Source organism: Micromys minutus (genome assembly GCF_963924665.1).
Source record: "Micromys minutus genome assembly, chromosome: X".
Taxonomy (NCBI): domain Eukaryota; kingdom Metazoa; phylum Chordata; class Mammalia; order Rodentia; family Muridae; genus Micromys; species Micromys minutus.
Genome location: NC_137970.1, coordinates 125,281,144 through 125,303,417, shown reverse-complemented (window position 1 = coordinate 125,303,417; position 22,274 = coordinate 125,281,144). Strand labels below are relative to the sequence as shown.

Sequence of the window (22,274 nt, the reverse complement as noted above, 5' to 3'; positions counted from 1 at the left end):
GTGTAGAATAACATAGTTACTAGCTGGGTACCTGTGCAAGGTGTTTGGACCATTGTTGTTTGCAGGCTTTTTTGACTTGTAAAATGAGGACAACAGGAGTTCCTACTTTACAGGGACATTGTGAATACTAAAATTGTAATAAATTATTACATGAGTATGTATTATACAGTAAGTGCTTTCTTTATAAAATGTCATTATTTCTCATTATTTAAATGAAAACACAATTTAAATAAACTAATCAGACTTGCTTTCAGCAAGTTGTTATGGCATAGTGTTACTGTATTTTTCACACTCAAAATACTATTTCATAATTTGCTTTAGAACTCAAGAGTTAGGAAGGTGTTAGGAAATCTTGAATATAAGATTGAGGATCTCTGGGAACAGAATTGTGGCCCAAGTTGCTTTAACAGTGTTTGTATGACTCTGTGCTGTCTAATTTTATTCTCTGTCCAGGAGAATATGTCGTCATGACAACCCACTTTCATCTGAAGAGAAAAATTGGCTACTTTGTCATCCAGACCTACTTACCATGTATCATGACTGTCATTCTGTCACAAGTATCTTTCTGGCTTAATAGAGAATCTGTCCCTGCCCGCACAGTCTTTGGTAAGTGTTGCTTCATGGAGAATGGAGGCGATGACACTTGCATAGTCGGGGTAGATGGGGAAAAGTGGCAGTAATGTCATCATCAGATGCTAAGATTTTGTTAACAGGGAGTAAGGATACAAATGATGAGGTAGTACAATTACTCAAATGTTCCTTATCTCATTTTGTCCTGGGAACCAGGAAGAAATAGAGTCTCCAGTAAAAAATACACAAACAGTTCAGAGAATAGAAAGTCAAGGGTAGATTTATTATTTTCAAATCAGAGAAGTAGATTGGGTCTTATAAGGTACCATTTTCATATAAAGATTTATTTTATGTGTATGAGTGTTTTACCTGTATGCATGTATGTATGTGCAATGTGCACATGCTTGGTGCCTGTGAAGTCAAAAGAGGGTGTAAAATCTGCCTAAAACTAGAACTATTGATGGCTGTGAGCTACCATGTTAGTGATAGGAGCTAAATTCAGGTCATCTGTAAAAGGAACAAGTGCTTTTAACCACTGGACCATTTTTCAACCCTAGGATTTGATTTTGTGTTGCATCTGCATTTCTACCAGTATCTTGAAGCTATACAATGTTGTTACATCAATGGTAGATGATGTTTCAGAAAGAAGTAGCACATTGGGTCAGGTCCAGGAGGAGATGGAAGCAAAGAAAGAGAAAGTAAATACACTACGAAAGGTACAACATTATAGAAGTCACGAGGAAATTATTTAGAGGCAGGAAATAATCATGTGGGCTGAAGATTCACTATAAATTTCTGTAAAAATCCAGGTGGAAGCTGTCTGTTACATGATATGCTCAGATGTTACTGAAGTAGAGGAATAGCAAGGTTTATTTTCTTTTTATTGGATATTCTATGTATTTACATTATAATGTTATCCCCTTTCCATGTTACCCTCTCTCCCAGTCCTCATGGTCCTGCTTTTATGAAGATGCTCCCTTCCTAGCCACCCCACTCCCACCTCACCACCTGAGCATTCCCTTGATTGGGGAAATACACCTTCCCAGACCAAGGGCCTCTCCTCCTATTGTTGTCAGACAAGGCCATCCTCTGCTACATATGCAACTGGAGCCTTGGGTCTCTCCATGTGTGTTCATTGGTTGGTGTTTTAGTCCATGGAAGCTCTGGGGGATCTGGTTGGTTGATATTGTTCTTCCTATCAAGTTGCAAACCCTTTCAGCTCCTTCAGTCTTTTCTAACTCCTCCATTGAGGTTCCCATGCTCAATCTAATGGTTAGCTGCAAGCATCCTCCTCTTTATTTGTATGACTCTGACAGAGCTGCCAAGGAGGCATTCATATCAGGCTCCTTTCAGAAAGCATTTCTTGGCGTGAGAATAGTGAGTAGCTATGATGGCTGCATGTGGGATGAATCCATGCTGAGCAGTCTCTGGATGGCCTTTCTTTTAGTCTCTACTCCATACTTTGTCCCTGTATTTCCTCCTGTGAGTATTTTGTTTCCTTATCTAAGAAGTTCTGAAGCATCCACATTTTGGTCTTTGTTTTTCTTGAGCTTCATGTGGTTGGTGGATTGTATCATGCCTATTCCGAGCTTTTGGGCTAATACCCGCTTGCTTATCAGAGTGCATACTATGTGTGTTCTTTTGTGATTGGGTTACCTCATTCAGGATATTTTCTAATTCCTTCCATTTACCTAAGAATTTCATAAAGTCATTGTTTTTTAATACCTGAGTAGTACTCCATTGGGTAAATGTACCACATATTCTGTATCTATTCCTCTGTCAAAGGACATCTGGGTTCTTTCCAGTTTCTGGCTATTATAAATAAGGCTGCTATGAACATGGTGGAGCATGTATTCTTGTTATATGTTGGAGTATCTATTGGGTATATGCCCAGGAGTGGTATAGCTGGGTCCTCAGGTAGTACTATGTCCAATTTTCTGAGGAACTGCCAGACTGATTTCCAGAGTGGTTGTACCAGTATATAATCCCACCAAAAGTGGAGGAATGTTCCTCTTTCTCCACATCCTCACCAGCATCTGCTGTCATCTGAATTTTTGATCTTAGTCACTCTGACTGGTATGAGGTGGGATCTCAAGGTTGTTTTGATTTACATTTCCCTAATGACTAAGGATTTTGGACATTTCTTGAGGTGTTTATCTGCCATTTGATATTCCTTAGTTGAGAATTCTTTGTTTAGCTCTGTGCCCCATCTTTAATATGGTTACTTGGCTCTCTGCAGTCTAACTTCTTGAGTTCTTCATATATATTAGATATTAAGCCTCTACTGAATATAAAATTGGTAAAGATATTTTCCCAATCTGTTGGTTGCTGTCTTGTTCTATTGACAGTGGTTTTTACTTTACAGAAACTTTTTTAATTTTACGAGGTCCTATTTGTTGATTCCTGATCTTAGGGCATAAGCCATTGGTGTTCTCTTCAGGAAAATTTTCTCTGAGCCCATGTGTTCAGGCTTTTCCCCACTTTCTCTTCTATTAGTTTCAGTGTATCTGGTTTTATGGGGAGGTCTTTGATCCACTTGGACTTGAGCTTTGCACAAGGAAATGAGAACGGATTGATTTGCATTCTTCTGCATGCTGACTGCCAGTTGAACCAGCACTATATGTTGAAAATGCTGTCTTTTTTCCACAAGTGACTATAGGTGTTCATTTCTGGGTCTTCAATTTTATTCCATCAGTCTATATACTTGTCTCTGTACCAATACCATGCAGTTTTTGTTTTTGTTTTTTATCACAATTACTCTGTAATACAACTTGAGGTCAGGGATGGTGATTCCCCTACAAGTTCTTTTATTGTTAAGAATAGTTTTCACTATCCTAAGTTTTTTTGTTATTCCAAATGAATTTGCAAATTGCTTTCTAACTCTATGAAGAATTGATTTGGAATTTTGATGGAGATTGCACTGAATCTGAATGTGGCCAGTTTCTTTGGGTTACTGGTGCTGGTAAACAAGTATCTGAGTTTTAAAATGTAAAAGAGCATGTTGAGCTTCAGCAATGTTGAGGACTATAACTTAAGTTGTGTTATGCTAAATAATATTCTCCAAAGATTCATCTCTAAGTCTCTAGGCTGTGGAAACGTGACTGTATGTGATGAAAATGCATCTCCAGATTTGACACAGTTCAAGATTTCTAACTGGGGAGATTATTCTACATTGTCAGGTATTTAACAAGTATTTCATTCAAAGAAGCAGTCTGGAATTGAAGATGATCTGTTGTTGTCTTGTAGAAAAAGGAAAAGTCTCTCTAGCCAAGAAATACAATTGATGAAGCATTCAAAGCTGCAAAAGGCAATATATTATTATGCCAGATCCTTCAAAGGGAGTAGGGCCCAGGGCAAGACTAACCTTAACTCTGTAAAAGTAATTTCAGGCTAATTGTGCCTAGATCTACATACACAGGTTTGTGGTGCTTTTAAGCCATTAGAGATGTTATAACTTGTTACATTTCCCATTTGAAATTAAGACAAAAAACATTCCCACAAATTCAATACCAGAGATGACCTGTGACATCAGTGTAAGAGAACATTAAGAAACTACATATAAGATATAGAGATAATGTGAAAACATTTTTATTTTGGCCTGGGGTATGTGTGAAATATATATTTCCTTGAGAATTCATTCTTTTAATAGTATCAACTTGGTTACTAATTCAGAACTTATTTACAGTAACTGCATTAATGTGAGAACCTCCAAGTTGAAAAGTTAATTTGAAAAGTAAGAACAAAGAGCTAAGAATAGCCAAAATCCTCTTAAATAAAAACAGAGTGGAGAGACATGCCCCATAGGATGTCAAGATGATTAAAATGCAACAGTCATCAAAGCAGCCTTGTATTGGCAAAAAGAAAAGAAAAATAAGTAAAATATTAAGTAAAAGTAAATCAAACACTAGAGTGTGCTTGTAAGTAATCCCTTGTACACAGAAACTTGATTTAACACAAAGATATTACTGGAAAGAATAAATTGAAATTATTCTAATTATTCATGGACTTAAATATGAAATTTTCAGTTTTGGTATTTAAAAATCATTATGTTTAATCTTTACACACCAAGAAAACTTTGACTATTTCCATGTTACATTTTGTTTTGCATGTACTTTATGCTCATGGTAACTAGTAAGATTTCAATGCATACTATCAAACCTTTAAAAACATCAAGTACTGACAAAAATATATTCATATAGTTTTATGCCAAAATGCTTTTAAAAATCTATACATGTATCTCTGGTTTTTTAAAATAAAGTTGTAAAAAATTTCCATATGTCTTGGAATAAATAAGTACTTTAATGTTCTAAGAATTTTATATAACCCTCCTAATCTGGATATTCTTCTCTTACATATATAACCAATTGAATTGAACAATATAAATAAAGTGCATTAAATAAAAACACCTCCACAAGAATATATATATGTTTCATTCAGAAAAATGTATCAATGACTAATCATATATAGATACAATTGTGTACATTTTCCCAAAGATATCAAATGTGCAAGATATTTTTATCTTATTGTATATGAATTATACCACAAACATATAAGACTATAGATGTTGGAGTAATCAGATAGAAACTTTCAAATATTTGTGATGAGCATTTATAAATAAATGAATGCAATGAAGAAAATTCAGGAGAGAAAGCATATTGGTTATCATAGAATTTAAAAATACAAATGAACACCCATTTCTTTAAACATTTTTATATTACCTCTAAATTGAAAGATATATCAAAACTGCACCAAGCATAAGGTATTATTTTAATTGTATTAAGATACTTAATTTTATTATCAATTTGTTGATTAAGGCTGCTTTATTGAATATGTTAAACTTCAATAAATGTCTATAAATTTTTAAAAATATGTAAAATGACAAAATATGAAATGCACAGAGAGAATCTTCGTGAGATTCACTGAATAGGTTTAGCACAGAAGAATGAGAGAAGGAAAAGAATGGTTTCAACAATTTTTTAATTGAACAACTTTATTTTAAAAAACAGAGATAAATGTACAGATTTTAAAAGCATTTTTGCCTAAAAGTATATGAATACATTTTTGTCAGTACTTGATTTTTTAAAAAGGTTTGATAGTATGCATTGAAATCTTATTAGTTACCATAAGCATAAAGTACATGTAAAACAAGATATAACCTGGGAAGTTTTCTTGGTGTGTAAAGATTAAGCATAATATTTTTTCATTTTTTGGCCTCCCCTTTTTTCGAACTTCATATGATCTGTGAGTTGTTTCTGGGGTGTTCAGAGCTTTCTGGGGTTAGCATCCCACTATCAGTGACTGCATATTATGTCTGTTCTTTTGTGCCTGGGTTACCTCACTCAGGATAACAACAATTTGAAAGCAATAAAAGCCTAAAATTTCACTATCTCAAGAAGTATATGAATTTACAATTCCAAGAAAAGCTAGTGAATGAATGCAAACTTGAGATTGTTATCATTACACTTTTCCTGGATGAAATATTGATGCTCTTCACCCAATGAAAGAAAACTTATCCTAGAAGGAAGGCTGAAATTATTAATGAAAATGACAAAGAAATGAGTCATGGTGACTGTGTAATGAATATATAAATAATAGCAATGACTTGTTTTTTAATTTTTTATTAGATACTCCGTATTTACATTTGAGATGTTATCCATTTACCCTGCCCTGATCCCATACCCCTCCCCCTCCATTTGCCTTCACAAAGGTGCACTCCATTCTGATCCCCCTCTCCACCCCCTTGCCTTGTCATTCCCCTACATTGGGAAAACATGCTCTCCCTGGACCAAAAGCCTCTTCTCACATTGATGACAGATACTGCTATCTTCAGCTACATATGAAACTGGATCAATAGGTCTCTCAAAGTAAATAGCAATGACTTATAAGAAAAATACTGTGGTTCACTCTAACCTATGTTAGTTGATGTTAAAAAATAGAGAATATGCTATATACTTTCATTATCAAGGAAAATATCAATTAGCATTAAAATTTCATAAATGAAGGATGCATGTTGACTAAAAATGATCTATATCTTCTGTGAATGCTAAATGTACAACTACTTTAATATGCCTGACAATGTCATATAGACATAAACATATTCATATGATATAATCTTCCACTTCCATTCTTATGTATATATGAAGAGAAGTAAAAACATACCTATATAAATACTTAATGCAATTTCTTTAGACACTGTTTTATAAAAAAATGGAACTTAGTGTTTATTTACAGGACATGACAGGGTACAAAATTCAACATAGAAATAAACTCAGAAGACAGCTTCATAGAGTATGTACAGTTTATCACTGTTCAAGTATAGTTTCTGTTGTAAAAAATGCTACAACAATAAACCACATTTAAAAAGAATTCTTAGTAGAGAAACAGTAAGATAAATTTATGAGAACGCAGTATAGCACAGCACATAGTTAACAACTTTGTATCAGACAGTTTTATAATAAGAGTTGAACATTGAAGACAATCAAGATGCCCATTAATAAGTGAATAAACTAATTAGGTTATCCTAATCCTATGAATTTACTCTGAAATCAATAAAATTACTCTCAAAATAGATAAAATAGAAATAAACCTAAGCTATTGCACTTAGTTATTGTATCCAGACACAAATGAGCACATACTATATGATAATGACATGAAATTGGGGAGGGGGCAGAGACTAAGGAGAGGGTCTTAGGTACAGAAAAGAGTCTGTGAGAGTGTTGTAAGTCTGAGTAGTCATGTTAATTCTCCTCATCATGCATGCGGTTTGGTAGAACAGATATATCTTAACAAGTAAGTATACTAGAAATACTCATAGGAAATGAGGAGGTAAGACAGTTCTACCTTAGTCATTGAAGAAGGGGTTTCCTTGTCTGGCACCAATGGGAGGAGAGGCCCTTTGTCCTGTGAAGGCTCAATGCCCCATTGTAGGGAATGCTAGGATGGATGATGAGGCAAGAGTAAGTGGGCAGGTGGGGCACCCTCATTAAAGCAGGGAAAGTGAAGAGGGAATAAGGGTTTTGTGGAGGGGAAACTAGGAAAGGGGATAACATTTGAAATATAAATAAATAAAATATCCAAGAGAAAGAGGTGGGGGACCATCTGGTTTATTCTCCTTTTAAAAGATAAGATACTCCACAAAGTGTACAGAATGCTTGATTGAGAGCCTTTCCAAGTCTGGTGAGCTAAAAAGTTCTCCAAATAAGGTGACAGGTCTAATTAAGCACCAAACGCTAAGTAAATCTCTCCATTAAGATAAGACACTGAAGCATTTGTGGTGCAATGAAGTTGCTAAAGATCTGCTCAGGTGGACTGTGCATTTGGCCATGGCCACGAATGAAATAGCTTATTTCTCCCATAAAATTCTACTTCCTTTTTCTGAATTTAACTTTAATTGAGAAGTTCATACATGAGTCCTGAGTATACATGGCTCGCTCATACATTCCTTGGTATATTAGAATTAGTGAAGTTTGGGTCTATTATCAGTTCTTTGTTTATAAGTCCGAACATTGGTTACAATGTGTTTTTGCTACTCAGCTTTGATTTTATGCTTGTGCTAAAATGTACCTTTAGGGTCTTTGTTGAAAATTCTTCTCCAGTCTAGATTTTCATGTATACAGAAAATGTCCAAGAATTCAAAGGGGTAAGCCAAGAGAAGAAACACCAGGGGTGGTCGCTCACATGCCTTAATAGACTCAGTGATTCTTCGGGTTGCTTTACTCTGTAGTGTCTCTTTATTCTGTGCCCTACTTTACCCATGCACATTTCCTGTCCTCTTCAGCTTTCCAACAATCAGAAAGAGATTATGATCATTTCTCCTTCAAATTTTACTGCCTTTGAGAATATGAAAGTCCCAGGTTATCTTATACAGATTGAAATAAAGAAGACAGAGAGAGAAGCTGGAGAGATGGCTGAGCTATTAAGAGCACTGGCTGCTTTTCCAGAGGTCCTGAGTTCAATTCCCAGCAACCACATGGTGACTCACAACCATTTGTATTGCCCTCTTCTGGTGTGTTAAAGACAGTGGAAGTGTACTCACATACATAAAATAAATTTAAAATATCTAAAAAAGCAAAAGAAAAGAAGGCACAAAAAGATTTAAGGAATTCTAAGGTCTAAAACAAGTAAGTGGCAGCCCAAGAAGCTCTTGTTATACCAAAGCTCACAAAATACAGAATTTTGAACAGTCTTGATTACCCAAAAATCTCAGAAACCCAGAATTTGATTCAGTGACAGAAACACATTCCATATTAGTTTGTTGCATTATCAGAACATCACAAAAAGGATATGTTAACCAGATTGAACTCAGACATATGCTCTGAATCATGGCCTCAGTTTCAGGCTTGTCAAAAGAAAATACCAGGACTGGGAGAAAGATAAGCAAAAGGAGGACATGAGGAAATCACTGATCCCCATCACTCAGGCCTATACTGGAGATGAGGGGGTATAATTTCACTTCCTGTTGGGCCACAGAAAGATCCATCAGTAGGCTAATTATTGGAGAAAACAGATTTCGGTCAAAAGTCTTTCTAAACAAAATGAGCTACTTATTCTTTAGCACAAATGCTTAGAGACTAGTGCAAAACTGTAGAGTGAACTGAAGAATTTTATTCTAATGGCACTTGGAATAAAATACTTACTAGGTTGATCTATCCAGCCTTGATATTCTTTACAATTTACTTTAAAAACAAGCCATTACTTGAAGCAAAGGAAAAACAAAAGTTTATTACTCAAATGGACCACAGGCTGCTCCACAGACAACACAACGTGAAGGTCCTTACTGAGTGAGAAGAACTTCCTTTTAGAGGGAAGTTGGTGACCTTCATCAGGTACACTGATAGTGGAAGACAGTTGCAACTGGCTCTTGACTTTTCTCTCTTTAGGTGTCACCACTGTTCTCACCATGACCACCTTGAGTATCAGTGCCAGAAATTCTTTACCTAAAGTGGCATATGCGACGGCCATGGACTGGTTCATAGCCGTCTGTTATGCCTTTGTATTTTCTGCACTGATTGAATTTGCTACTGTCAACTACTTCACCAAGCGGAGTTGGGCTTGGGAAGGCAAGAAGGTACCAGAGTCCCTGGAGATGAAGGTGAGTGGCAGCAAAGGAAAGGCTGGGAAGCACTTCCTGAGAGATCTGTATTGGGACCAGAAGTGGACAGCCTGTAGCCCGCAGGAATTCAGCAGGGCTATGCTCTATTCACTGGGGTCATCAATCCAATTCTCAACTGGAGTGCTTCTTGGCAATCTGGACTTCAACTAGGAACAAGTAATGACAGGTAATAACATGTAAGACTTATGTCTTCTGGTGTTGAATCAAATATAAATGTGATGTTGCTGTACTCTGGAGAAACCCATTGGTTCTTAGAAAGCCACCCAGAATCTTAGAGTCTTATCTACATCCAAAAGAAAACTTTCTAAGATCACTTCTATCCCTTGTTTTCCAGAACATTCACATTCCAATAGAATCAAAGTGTTCATCATTCCTTACAAGTCTATGTTTATTTTATATTCTCTACCTAAAGTGCACTTTTTCCCCATAACATGGTAAAGGATTTTTCTAAACCCAACTAAAACATTACTTTCTCTGTAGAACCTGTCAGGAATCTTGAAGACTGATTTGACTTCTCTGTATATGGGTACTCTGATATTAAAATAATTTATATTTATTAAAGTTACTCATTTGCCTCCTTATTTGGTTATATGCATCTTGAATAGTGTGGCTTATCTGAATAAGAATGAAAACTGAAGAGTTGTTGGCTAAATAGGTAGATAAAGAACAGAGACAAGATGAAAACACTGGATCAAATAGGAATTAATCATGAGTGAGACCAAGTATGTCATCACTCAATTGTGTGAATGAGTTGAGGTTACTAGACTTAAATGTGTCTTAGTTGGTATTTTATTGTTGTAAAGAGACAAAATGACCTCAATAACATGTTATAAAACATATAAAGGAAAACATTTAATTGGGGCTGACTTGCAGTTCAGAAGTTCAGTCCACTGTCATCATGGTGTGAAGTATAGCATCATTCAGGCAGACTTGGTGCTGGAGAAGTAGCTAAGTGTTCTACATCAACATCTGTATGCAGCAGGAAGTAAACTAGCTTGAGCTTCTTGGACCTCGAAGCTCATCTCTAGTTAAACACTTTCTCCAACAAAGACACACCTACTTCAACAAGGCCACATGTCTTGGTAGTGGCACTCCCTATGGACCAAGTATTCAAACACAAACTATGGAAATCATTCTTATTCGAACTACCATAATGTACACTGTAGCATTCTAAAAAGTACTAGAAATACAATCCAATAATTATTCTTCAAAGAATCACAGAAATGAAAAATGGTACTGAAGCCTTTTCAAGCTCGGGTAAAAAGTCTATTTCCTAGAATAAAATGTTGAGTTAGTAATCTTTGAAATAGACTGTAATTCCTTACCTAAAGAAAACTTAACTTTGGTGTAAATGAAGAAAAACTTTCTAATTTCTTTCACCTACTCTCCTATAGGATTTTTGTTTACTTTATTATTGCACTTTCTCTAGTTGTTGCATTTTTATCCTTTTCAGACATTGACCCTTCTTCATCTTGACTTGTCATTTATGATCCAAGAATGATGACCTCATCTACAAAACATAAGGAAATTCTTATACCTAACATAATTCTCATACTTTCTTCTCTATTCATTGCTCAACTTTGTACTAGGGATAGTGAGGCCTTGTCAAGTTTTATAACATTTAGATCATTTTATGAAGCTTTAATTCCTGTCAATATTTAGTTATATTTTTACATTTAAATGTGTTGTTTCTCAGAAGTCAATACATCTATTTTCTACTAATTTCTTAGTTATCTTAAGATTGTGGTCTAGAAGTTTTTTAAGGTCTCAATTGGAACCATCTCTCTCTCTCTCTCTCTCTCTCTCTCTCTCTCTCTCTCTCTCTCTCTCTCTCTCTCTCTCTCTCCCTCCCTCCCTCCCTCCCTCCCTCCCTCCCTCCCTCCCTCCCTCCCTCCCTCTCTCTCTCTCTCTCTCTCTCTCTCTCTCTCTCTCTCTCTCTCTCTCTAATGTTGTTGGAATCACTTGCTGTTCTCAGTATTGACACTGAATAGTGTTATCCAGCAATACAGCATACTTGGAAATTTCTCCTAACATTGAATATTTAGTTTTATGGTATGGACATACATGTAAATATACTTTTCATTTGTGAAGGTCACTACAAAGCCTTATAATGGATTTTATTAGTTCTCTGAGAGTTTCATGCAATGTATTTTGATAACATTCAACCCCCTCCCCTAGTTCCCAAATCTAACTTCCCTTACCCATCTACTCAACATTGTATGTGTGTGTGTGTGTGTGTGTGTGTGTTTAAACCTTTCAATACCAATTTATATTGTCCAATAATCTTAGATCTGTGTTCTTCTGCAAAATAAGAAAGGGGAGACATTTCTAAGCTTTCTTTATGAAGCCACTATTACCCTGATACCCCAAACCAAAGAAAGATTCAACCAAAGAAAAAAATTATAGACCAAAATTATTGACCAATGCCCCAGATGTATTGATGTAAAAATTACAATAAAATCTTTATACCACATAATTAAAATAATTTCAAAAAAGATTATCTACCATATTCAGGTAAGTTTTATTCCATAAATTCAGGGATGATTCAACATAAGTTAATCAGTTAAAATAATCATAACTAAACTATAAAAATGACATGATTATAAAATTTAATTCAGAAAAAGCTTTTGATACAAATCCAACATCCTCCATGTTAAAATTTCTTAAGAGGTTAGAAATGTAGGAGGCATATTTCAATACAGTATAGGCCATATATAAGAAGCCTCTGCCAAACATCATCATAATGAGAAAAAACATGAAACAATTTTTGCCAAACCAAAACAAGAATGTCCAATTTCCTTACTCCTGTTCAACAAATATCTGAAGTCTTAGCTAGATTAAAAATACAAGTAAAGGAGATCAAAGGAAAATAGGAAATGAAGATAGGCAAGTCAAAGTATCTTTATTTGCAGAAGATACAGTTTTATATATAAAAGTCCCTGAAGGACTCCATCACAAAATTTATACCTCTGAGGGAAAAAAACTGAATACAAAATAGCTGAATACAAAATTAACAGACATTTTTTTTTAAAGGTTGTAAAATTTTGGCTTTTAATCTGTAAACCTTAATTGATATCACAGATTTGTTTTGTTCTCTTCCTTGAAGTACCAACTATATATATATATATATACCATAGAAATTACTATTATCTTCAATATATACCATTTCTTCTATAATAATTTTAGCTCCATTATTTTTTATTTAATTTCATTGCCATTTTCTGCAAGCCTATCTTCCATGTCTCTTATAATTTTCAACAATCCTATTAACCTTCATTCTTGTGGTATCTTCTTCAATCACATATGCAACTTATTTTTTGAGACAAAGTCTCTTGCTGAATAATAAGTTCACTAATTTGGCTAGATTTACTAGAAAGTGGGTCCTAATAACCTCTTTTCTCTACCTCCTCCGTGTTGGGATTCCAGGTACTTGGATTCTGGAGATAAAACCCAGGTCCTCACGCTTGCATAGCAGCTTGTTCACTCACTGAATTTTCTCTTTCTAGCTCAATTGCCTTGTATTTATTTCATGATTTTTCACATCTTGCTTTCATGCTTTCCATGTTTCTCTTGTGCATTCTTCAACAATCTTTATGGCTCATCTTCCTCCCTCTTGAAGCACATTTTGCATCAGTTATTACTTTATGTTGTAATAGAGCAACTTTACTACCTATTATGTATGGAAACATTCTTTTAGGAAGTGGCTCAGGGTGATCAGGACAGGGGTGAGCACTTGAGAGTGATTTGTAGTCTTTATAATTTGAGCATCATTTTCTCTCTGTCTCAGTTCCTATGTTTCTATTCTCCTTGTAATGATTCTGATTCTGAATAACAAGTTTCCCTTGCTCAGTTGAAAGTACTCTCTATATTTGTACACACACACACACACACACACACACACATACACACCTTCAACTTCTCAGTTGGGGATATATCCTTTATTTTTCATCTTTGCTAAATTTAATGATCAAACTTAATTTTAGGATGTTATTGCTACCAATATTGTGTTTAAAGATAAGGATCATTTGTTTCTCCTCATGGCCAATGCTAGCCACTTGTTGAAAATCTGGGGAGCCAGAATCCTAAAGCAACAGACAGTTTAATTGTTACCATTGCCATGATCTGATTTTAATTATTTTTGACATCAAAGTTATAAATTTTCAGTTTCACAAAAGTTGGAGCTTTAGGGCTTGGGATTACAAGTCTTTGTAAAATGTTCATCATGCCATCAATTTGAATTCAGCAATACAAAAGGAGAAAGTAAAGTTGATGCCACCCCCAAGTTCCAAAGAGTAAAGACGACCCAGGTCAAATAAGCACAAAGTTCCAGAATATATTGTTCACTGGGTATTTTCAGAGAAGTTAGCTCAATAGCTGATATAGTTTGTGTTCATTAAGGACAAATTATGACAAACTGACTTCTAATAAATGGCTCATAAATTGATAGATCTGGAATTGACATGAAGTTTATCAAGATACTTGATGAACTTTAAAAATTCTTTTTATTTTATGTGTATAATTAGTTAAGGACAGTAATATGTAGAGTGCTCCCAGAGAAGAGCAAGCATCAGATGCCATGTGATTAGAATTGTGAGCTACTATCTGGCTGCTAAGAATTAAACCTAGATCCTCTGCAAGAAGAGCAAGTTCTCTTGAGCTACCAATTCATATCCATTTCTTACCTAAATGTTAGGCTTTATGAGGAACAAAAAACACTTAAAGTAGTACAATTAGGCTGATATAATTGGTTGACCAAGTGAAATCAATCAGAATTCATCAATGAACTGACATTGAGCTGGCCTGAACAGAGGCTCTTGAGGACGATTCATAGGGTTCTTTTAAATCCAATCTCTCAACATACTGTCCTCTGAGACTAAAATTAAAAACTACAAGTTAGAAGATTCAAGTACATAATGATTGTTAGGGGTGATTAATTTTTGAATTAGGAATCAGAAAGTCTTATGATGTTTGAAAGGACAGATTAAAATTAAGAAACTAAGAACAAATATTAATTCAATTCTAAGAGTGAGTTAGCTCTAGCAAATGAAAGCATAAAAAATTAGTTCTAAGAATACTTTCATATGTGCACATGTGCCACCCTCTTTTTCTGGAATGGAGTCTTGCAGTGTTGCCCAGGCTGACATTCACCTAGTTATCCTATTACCTAAATCTCCAAAGTAGATGGAATTTCTGGCATGTATAATTACACTCAGTTTTGCAATCTCCCCTTAAACTTTTCATCCACTCCTCTCAATCTGTAGTTGTATTTTCTATTAATCTAGAACAAGTCGTTCCTCTGCCAAACACAAAATGCTTTGTGACTGCCATTCTCCCATGAAACTTGGTTGTTTAAATATTTGAAGAGTTTATTTTCTCTTATTTGTGTCTTAGATCCCCTCCTTAAAGATACTTTTTAAAACTAGCATTAACCATCCTACTCTGCGCTGACCTTCCTTGTGTGTTTCCACTCTAGTTCTCACTGCTTGACATTGGTGTAAGTATTTATTTGATTACATTGCCATTACATGTCCAGTGGAATGCGATCTTGAGGACAGAGATTGTGGTTTACTGTTCACTGTTGCATCCTTAGAAAGCAGCAGATAACTTGCTGCATTATAGACAATTTATAAATATTTAGTAATTTCATAACATGAAGTCTTTAAAATATGATACTTTTATTTTTCTTTATCTAATATAGTTGCAATCATGTATGATTATAGCCACTTATCAGTTATAGGCAGTTATGAACTAACTGCTTGATATGAGTTCTTGAAACTGAACTTGGGTCTTCTGCAAGCATAGTTAGCTTTCTAAACAACCTAGCCATATCTTTAGCCTACTATTTATTCCACTGTCTTTCTAGGGGGAGTGGAAAGCATCATACAATGTTTACCTCAGTTTCTTGCATTTCTTTATTCTCTTCAAAACACTGGTAGTGTCTGAATTTCGTCCATTCTTCCCTTCTAAGCTGTAATCATTTGAACCCGGATAATTCCCCATGTATGATTTAGATAAGTCCCATTGTTTCAAGAAGCTGGCCTTCCATTTGCACTTCCTCTCCCTTCTATGGGCTTACCTGGCCCTGTCATTTGTTAAGACAGTCTCTCACTGAACTTAGGTGTCACTAATTCAACAAAACTGTCTAGTCAGCAAGCCCCAGAAACTCTCCAGTCTTCCCAGCACTGGGATTTTAGTCTTCTTCTTGTACTGCCACACCCAGTTTCTTACATGGCTGTTAATGCTGTTAACCTAGGTCTCACTGAACTACTTCCTCATCCTCAAATTGTCTTTTTATTTAATTAATCTTTATCTCTGAGTTCTCTATCTGAGTTTTCTGTGGGTAAGGTCTTGATTCATTATATTTTTTCATATACAAACATTATGTAAAGTAACTATCATACACAATATAGTATGGAGAGTTAAAATTAGATAGGCAGAATAAAACAATATGGTTTATTATATTGCTTAAATAAATTTGGGTGTGTGTCTTAGTTTCCAATTCCAGATTTGAGAGCTCAGCACTGTAAGAGGACCAAAACTTGAACTGCCAGTCATATCACATCCACAGTCAAGAGCAGAGAGAAATGAATGTCTACTGCTCAGTTTATTTTTTGTACTATAGTACTATTTATGGCCCAAGCCTAGAGAAACACCACTCACTTTTATAGTGGGCATTCCCATAACAATGAACACAATCAAGACCCTGCCTCCCACAGAGTGCCCATGGAGTAACTGATCTAGAATACTGAGAATGTTTCCCCAAGTGATTCCAGATTTTGCCAAGTTGACAATTAAAACTACTATCCCATATAGATAGATGTATAAAATTCAAATTGTAGTAAAAAGTTTCTGTTTTTAGTTTTATTACTTAAATTTTGTTTTTTAAACAATGAAAGACAATTCAAAAATGTTAAGCACACTCACAGTTAATCTGCAGAATACTTTTTAGTCTCACAAAACTTAACATTCTCCACTCATGAAACAACTTCTTTTCATCCTGCTCTATGGTGTAAGGTTCACTTCCATTTCCTTTTTGACAAGGCAAGTAGAAATGTAATTGTGATTAAAATATGTCATGTAATGGTGAGAGAAACTAAAAGGTAATTTTACTTTATCATTTAAATAATCTGATTAAATCAACCTTTGCATCTCTATAGAATATAAAGTGGCCTAGGAAACAAAGAATGTGTTTATTGCCACAAATGATTGCTTCAAAGAACTAGTCATAATCAGCTTATAAGATGAATAAATGTAAAAGCTTTTAGCCAAGTCAGGGTAATGTTTTCTTCCCCTTCTGTTTTTCCTGCTTTGGTGGTTGTTTTTAGTCTACGCATGGAAAAAAAAAAAAAAAAAAAAAAAGGAAATTACCAAGCGAGCTAATAAGCAGGCGAACAAGTAAAGCACTATTTTATTTAATAGCAAAACCATTTAGCAGCGGGACTCTATTCACACAATGACTTTGCTAATTGTAAATGAGCCTCATGTAGTATTTAAAGCATTTATAAGGTTCTTAGATGGCTTTGAGCTTTGCGCCCTTCTGCTTGTAACAATGTGACTACAATCCCCCAACAGGAAAAAAAGTATTGCTTTTGAAATGTCCTATTAGTCAGACTTTTTATTTAGTTAAATGAACACCCCCTTTATCTTATACATTCTCCCCCCCCTTATTTCCCAACAATCCCTGCCTCTGACTGAGAATATTAATGCTAAAACATAGGCAGGCAGAGTGTGGCGTACAAGCCCTTTCTATCTGTGCCTTCAATTCCTGCAACTATTTCTGCCTGTGCTAACTGTGATAAAGCCATAGCAAACTCATTGCCACCCCTCAACAGTGTTCTCGGCCTCTGCATGGCCTTTGCTGCAGTATCATCTGATGATTTCTGCTCAGCATTTAATATACAGACAAGAAACTCCACAGCCTTTCTTGAGCTGCCTCTCCCACACCTGCAGGCACATTGATAACACATTACTCAAAACAGTTAGACTCAAGTTACACATTATGACAGTCATGTGTAACAGCTCTCTTCAACAATAGACTGTTGTGAGCAGGTAGGAGAAAGAAACTTATGTACAACTTCCAACCTTTCCACTTAACCCTAAATACCTAGCATACTTTTTGACCCTGTTGATATTTAATAAGTGTTGTTAAAAGGTGATTATTTTATTTGGATCAGGAAAGTATATGATACTGTGATCTAATGGCAGAAAGATAAAAGTGATAAGAATTCTGAAGAAAGCAATAAAAGAGAGATGCAGAGAAACTGGCAAAAACAAAAAAGGAACAAGAAACTGAAGAAGGAAACCAGGAAAGAACTGCTTGAGTAAAGACATTAACTCTATGTTCTCATGAATGGCAAAATAGAGACTGTAGTGTCTGAAGGAGAGCTGGGGGAAGAATTGGCAAATGTTTCTAGGTTCTGAAGTAGGCCACTGCCTTGGGCTGCAGTTAGAAGCAAGTTTGCTCCTTTGGCCACCTTGCCACACAGCATCTTTTTCCAGTCCAGACATAAGCATTAAGCATTGTCTTCTCTATTTTACAAGATGACAGCCCCAGTGCAGCACCACCTAAACATGAACATGTGTGTGTGTGTGTGTGTGTGTGTGTGTGTGTGTGTAGGGGGGAATGTAGAGGGAGGGAGGGAAGGAGGGAGGAAAAGAGGAGATAAACACTTCTTACTGTGTTTTGAAGATAGTTTATGCTGATAAAAAGCTCCTATAAGGAGGCGCTGGGTCTTGTCAGCAGCCTGACAAGAGTGGAAAACCTTTGGATACCCCTACTTTGATATACACCTTTATAGTGCATGATGACAGCATGCTGTTGTGATGATACATGTAAACATTCCATATTATTTATTATGATCTTTAAGACAGAAGAACTTTGCAGATTCACCAAGCTCTCTTCTTCACAGGAGATGTGCCCCTTGATGGTTGCAGCCTTTTGGAGTTTTTTCCCTCGGGTAACCAAGAGTATCTTGTGCTATAGAAAGAAGCACAGACTATCTATAGACAAAACTCTGATAGTATGAGTTCTGCCATTTAATCTGAGGCTGACTTATAACAAGTGGGAATAATGTCACCCACTTTAGGGTTACTATGAAGGAGGAAATCACAGTCTGTAAGACCTCACATCTCCTTTCAATTCCCATTGCCACTCTCTCCTGATCTCAGCTATTTTCAGATGAAGAAACTGAAGTTCATAGAGGAAATGTGATTTACCCAAATGCATGTAACTAGAAAGCTAATCTTCTGGTTTTCTTTCTGCTGCTGTGATAAAACACTCACCAAAGCAATGTAAGAAAGGGAAGGTGAGGGTTAGGAAGTTGAAGCAGAAACTATAGAGGAATACTGTCTGCTGGCTGATCTGAGGGCCCATGCTTAGATGGTTTCCTCATTATAGTCGAGAACCACTTGCCTAAAAATAGCCACATCCATAGTGATGTTGAACCATCAGTGAACAATCAAGACAAGTTCCCACAGATAGGCCCAGAAGCCAACCTTGATATGGACAGTCCCTAAACTGAGACTCACTGTGTCAAGGTGACAGTTGGGGCTGACTATAATAGTAAAAGTTATGCATGCAGGTTTTCTGTTTTAAAATATTATCCCTATATATAAACCTGACTATTTAATAGATTCGTTAACACCCCTCATGGTTCTTCCCAGAAGTCTCTGAGGGAACTTTGTGCTATGAATTTATTGTTTTGTGTTTTGTTCTCCCCCTGCCCTCTTTTTCTGCCTCTAGAAGAAAACACCAGCAGCCCCAACAAAGAAAACAAGCACCACCTTCAATATAGTGGGAACCACCTATCCTATCAACCTGGCCAAGGATACTGAGTTCTCCACCATCTCCAAGGCTGCTGCTGCTCCCAGTGCTTCTTCAACTCCAACAGTGATTGCTTCACCCAAGGCCACTTATGTGCAAGACAGCCCTGCTGAGACCAAGACTTACAACAGTGTCAGCAAGGTTGACAAAATTTCTCGCATCATCTTCCCTGTGCTCTTTGCCATATTCAATCTTGTCTATTGGGCCACATATGTGAACAGGGAATCGGCTATCAAGGGCATGATCCGCAAACAGTAGATAATAGTGGCAGCACAGCAACCAGAGCACTGTATACCCCGTGAAGCATCCAAACCCCAAACCCCAGAGCTCCCGCCATGTGTTTCAGGATTCTTTTTAACCCAGTTCCAATCTGAATGTAGTCACTTTCTCAATTCATATTTATGAACCTCAATGAAAATGTAAACAGAAAAATGACTTGTCCCCTGAACATTGCTTGGATTGAGCCAAACACTGCCATTTGTCCGGTTTCTCCTCCAGCTGATGGCACTGCATGTGTTTAATTTCACTCTGCCCACTGGAGAAATGACAGGAGACTATTTCTTCTAGTGGAAACCTTGGCTGTGTGAAGTCCAGGGTATTGAGATCCAGGAGCTCTATTGACTGGGCTTCCAACTCACTATAGAGTCAGGCTGGGCTATCTCATATAATCTTACTTCCCTGACACTTTCCATTCACCCATCAGGGTTCCTAGGCATATGAACTGGTAGAATGGGAAGAGACCTATGGAAACTTCTGAAGTAACCTATAAATAGTTTCTTGCCTTGGAGGTCAATGGGGACAATTGATGCTCACCTCTGTCAAGAAATATATGGAGGGGGCTAGTTGAGTCATTACAACATTAAAACAGTGGGCTCTATTGTAGTTTTAGCCAGCCCCTGAGAAAAGTTGTGCCTGAATATATGTCTTCTTCAGGAAAGTCCCCTTGCCTCAATAACATTGAGCCTGTTATAGCTAGTTGAATATTTCTTACTTTGGATTCATGGATACCTGCAAACTCTTCTGGGAAAAATGAACAAATGTCTACACAAGAATTGTTCAAAGATAGGGAATTAAAAAAAAAAAAAAAACACCTTCCTGCCAAGGCAAATAGTCACACGGTAGATGAAATATGATGGTAGTGGTTAAAGGAAATCTGCCTCAAAAGATAGCCCCACAAACAGATTGTACATATAGTACCCGCTTTCAGGCCCAGTCACTTTGCTCCCCATTGTGTCAAGGTCTTCTTACCTGATTTGGATGCTAGTTGTAATGAAGGATGAATTGTAGAGTCATAGAAATAGCTTGACTTATTTTTGCATCAGTTAAATCATTAACTTTATTACCAATTTTATAATGTATTAGAGGCCATTTGATCTCATATGTTCTTAAATGTGAACAAAAAAAAACAGACACAATTTTTATAAGGTAGTCTTAGAAGTTTGAATAATTTGCCTGTACCTCTTACAAATGTCTTAATAAAGAAATATTCCACGCCAATTTCCAATGTGAAGGAATAGCTGAGAAGCCAGGGCCATTCTGACATTAGAGTCAGCACAACCATGGAGGGCCCTCTGGGTCATGGAGACAGTTTGGACACTATAAGGTCTTTAGAAAGGCAACAATACATTACTCAAGAAGATCACTCCTAGTAATAATGACTCAAAGGAATGCGACTGTTTAGTACAACAGCCCCAGTCACTTTGGTTCTGAGTAACTCAACTAGTCCAGTATATTCTGAAGGTCTGAGGTAAAGTCACAAGTAGTACCACAAGCAGATTTTCCCTACCCACCTGTTGAACAAAGTTCCCAAGGGGTGTACCATTAGCTGCTGGTTGCCTTTTCATCCATTTACCCTTCTTCCCTGCTTCCTTGCCATTGTTGGGATAATGCATGCCAGTCCCATTATTCTTAAGACTGTGTCTGTAGGTAAACTTACGACTAGAAGAGTGTAGTCTTGTGGATGTGTGGGGATGGGGGGTGGGATGGGGGGCTGTTAGTGATTTTCTTAAGGAATTTAGAATGGAAACCTGATCTTTGCCTCTCTGTAGAAATTGTGTTTAAAAATGCTTTGGTGCAATGCTTAATGGCTGTTTATTAAACTCGTTATGAATTGTACTTGTGCTGGAATACTTTCATTGGTTGCTATTAGTCTTACAGACAGTAAGTACTATATTCACTTTGACATACACTCTGGTATCATCAACTTCCCAGTTCTTAACACCATTAGAATATACTGGAAGAGGGTATCTCCAGAGATTGGTTGCAGTGATCAAAAATGGGTCCTATGTGAAAATACAGTTTTGAATGATTCAAGGTCATTCTTAACCAACAGGAAAGAGGAAGAAACATCTACATTGCTTCTCTGCTAAATTCACCAAGCTCCAGGAAGTAGAGAACAGTATTTTCATAGCTGTTCTAGGCACTTTTCTTTTCCAGTGAGCATTGTTTCCATTCAGTAATAGTTCAAGTCAAGTGATTGAGAGCATCTGAGTGGTTAAACCATATGCTAAGCAATTCATGCCACCTTTCTCTTCCATAGTGTTATGAGACATTGTAGAAGTAAAACTAATCTTAAGAGATATACTTGAGAAACTTACCTGGACTCTGGGAATGGAAAAAGAACTCTTTGGGAGAGTGTTGCCTATGCATGCGCATGCATGCGTGTGTGTGTGTGTGTGTGTGTGTGTGTGTGTGTGTGTGTATGTATGTGTGTGTGTGTGTGTGTGTGTGTAGTGGAAAAAAGGTACAAAAAGGGGAAAGAGATTAAAA

General features: G+C 36.4%; 1 protein-coding gene across 1 annotated transcript in view; it reads left to right on the top strand.

Annotated features, from left to right (window-relative positions):
* Positions 1-19,763, top strand: part of GABRA3 (gamma-aminobutyric acid type A receptor subunit alpha3) — a gene marked incomplete at both ends in the record, with an annotated part of 207,401 nt that extends 187,638 nt beyond the window's left edge. Inside the window, 3 exons of the mRNA XM_080909995.1 lie at positions 454-606; positions 9,450-9,661; positions 19,425-19,763. Of these exons, the coding sequence (XP_080766121.1) occupies positions 454-606; positions 9,450-9,661; positions 19,425-19,763 (704 nt within the window). The remainder of the gene's footprint in view (positions 1-453; positions 607-9,449; positions 9,662-19,424) is intronic.
* Positions 19,764-22,274: the final 2,511 nt, after the last annotated feature.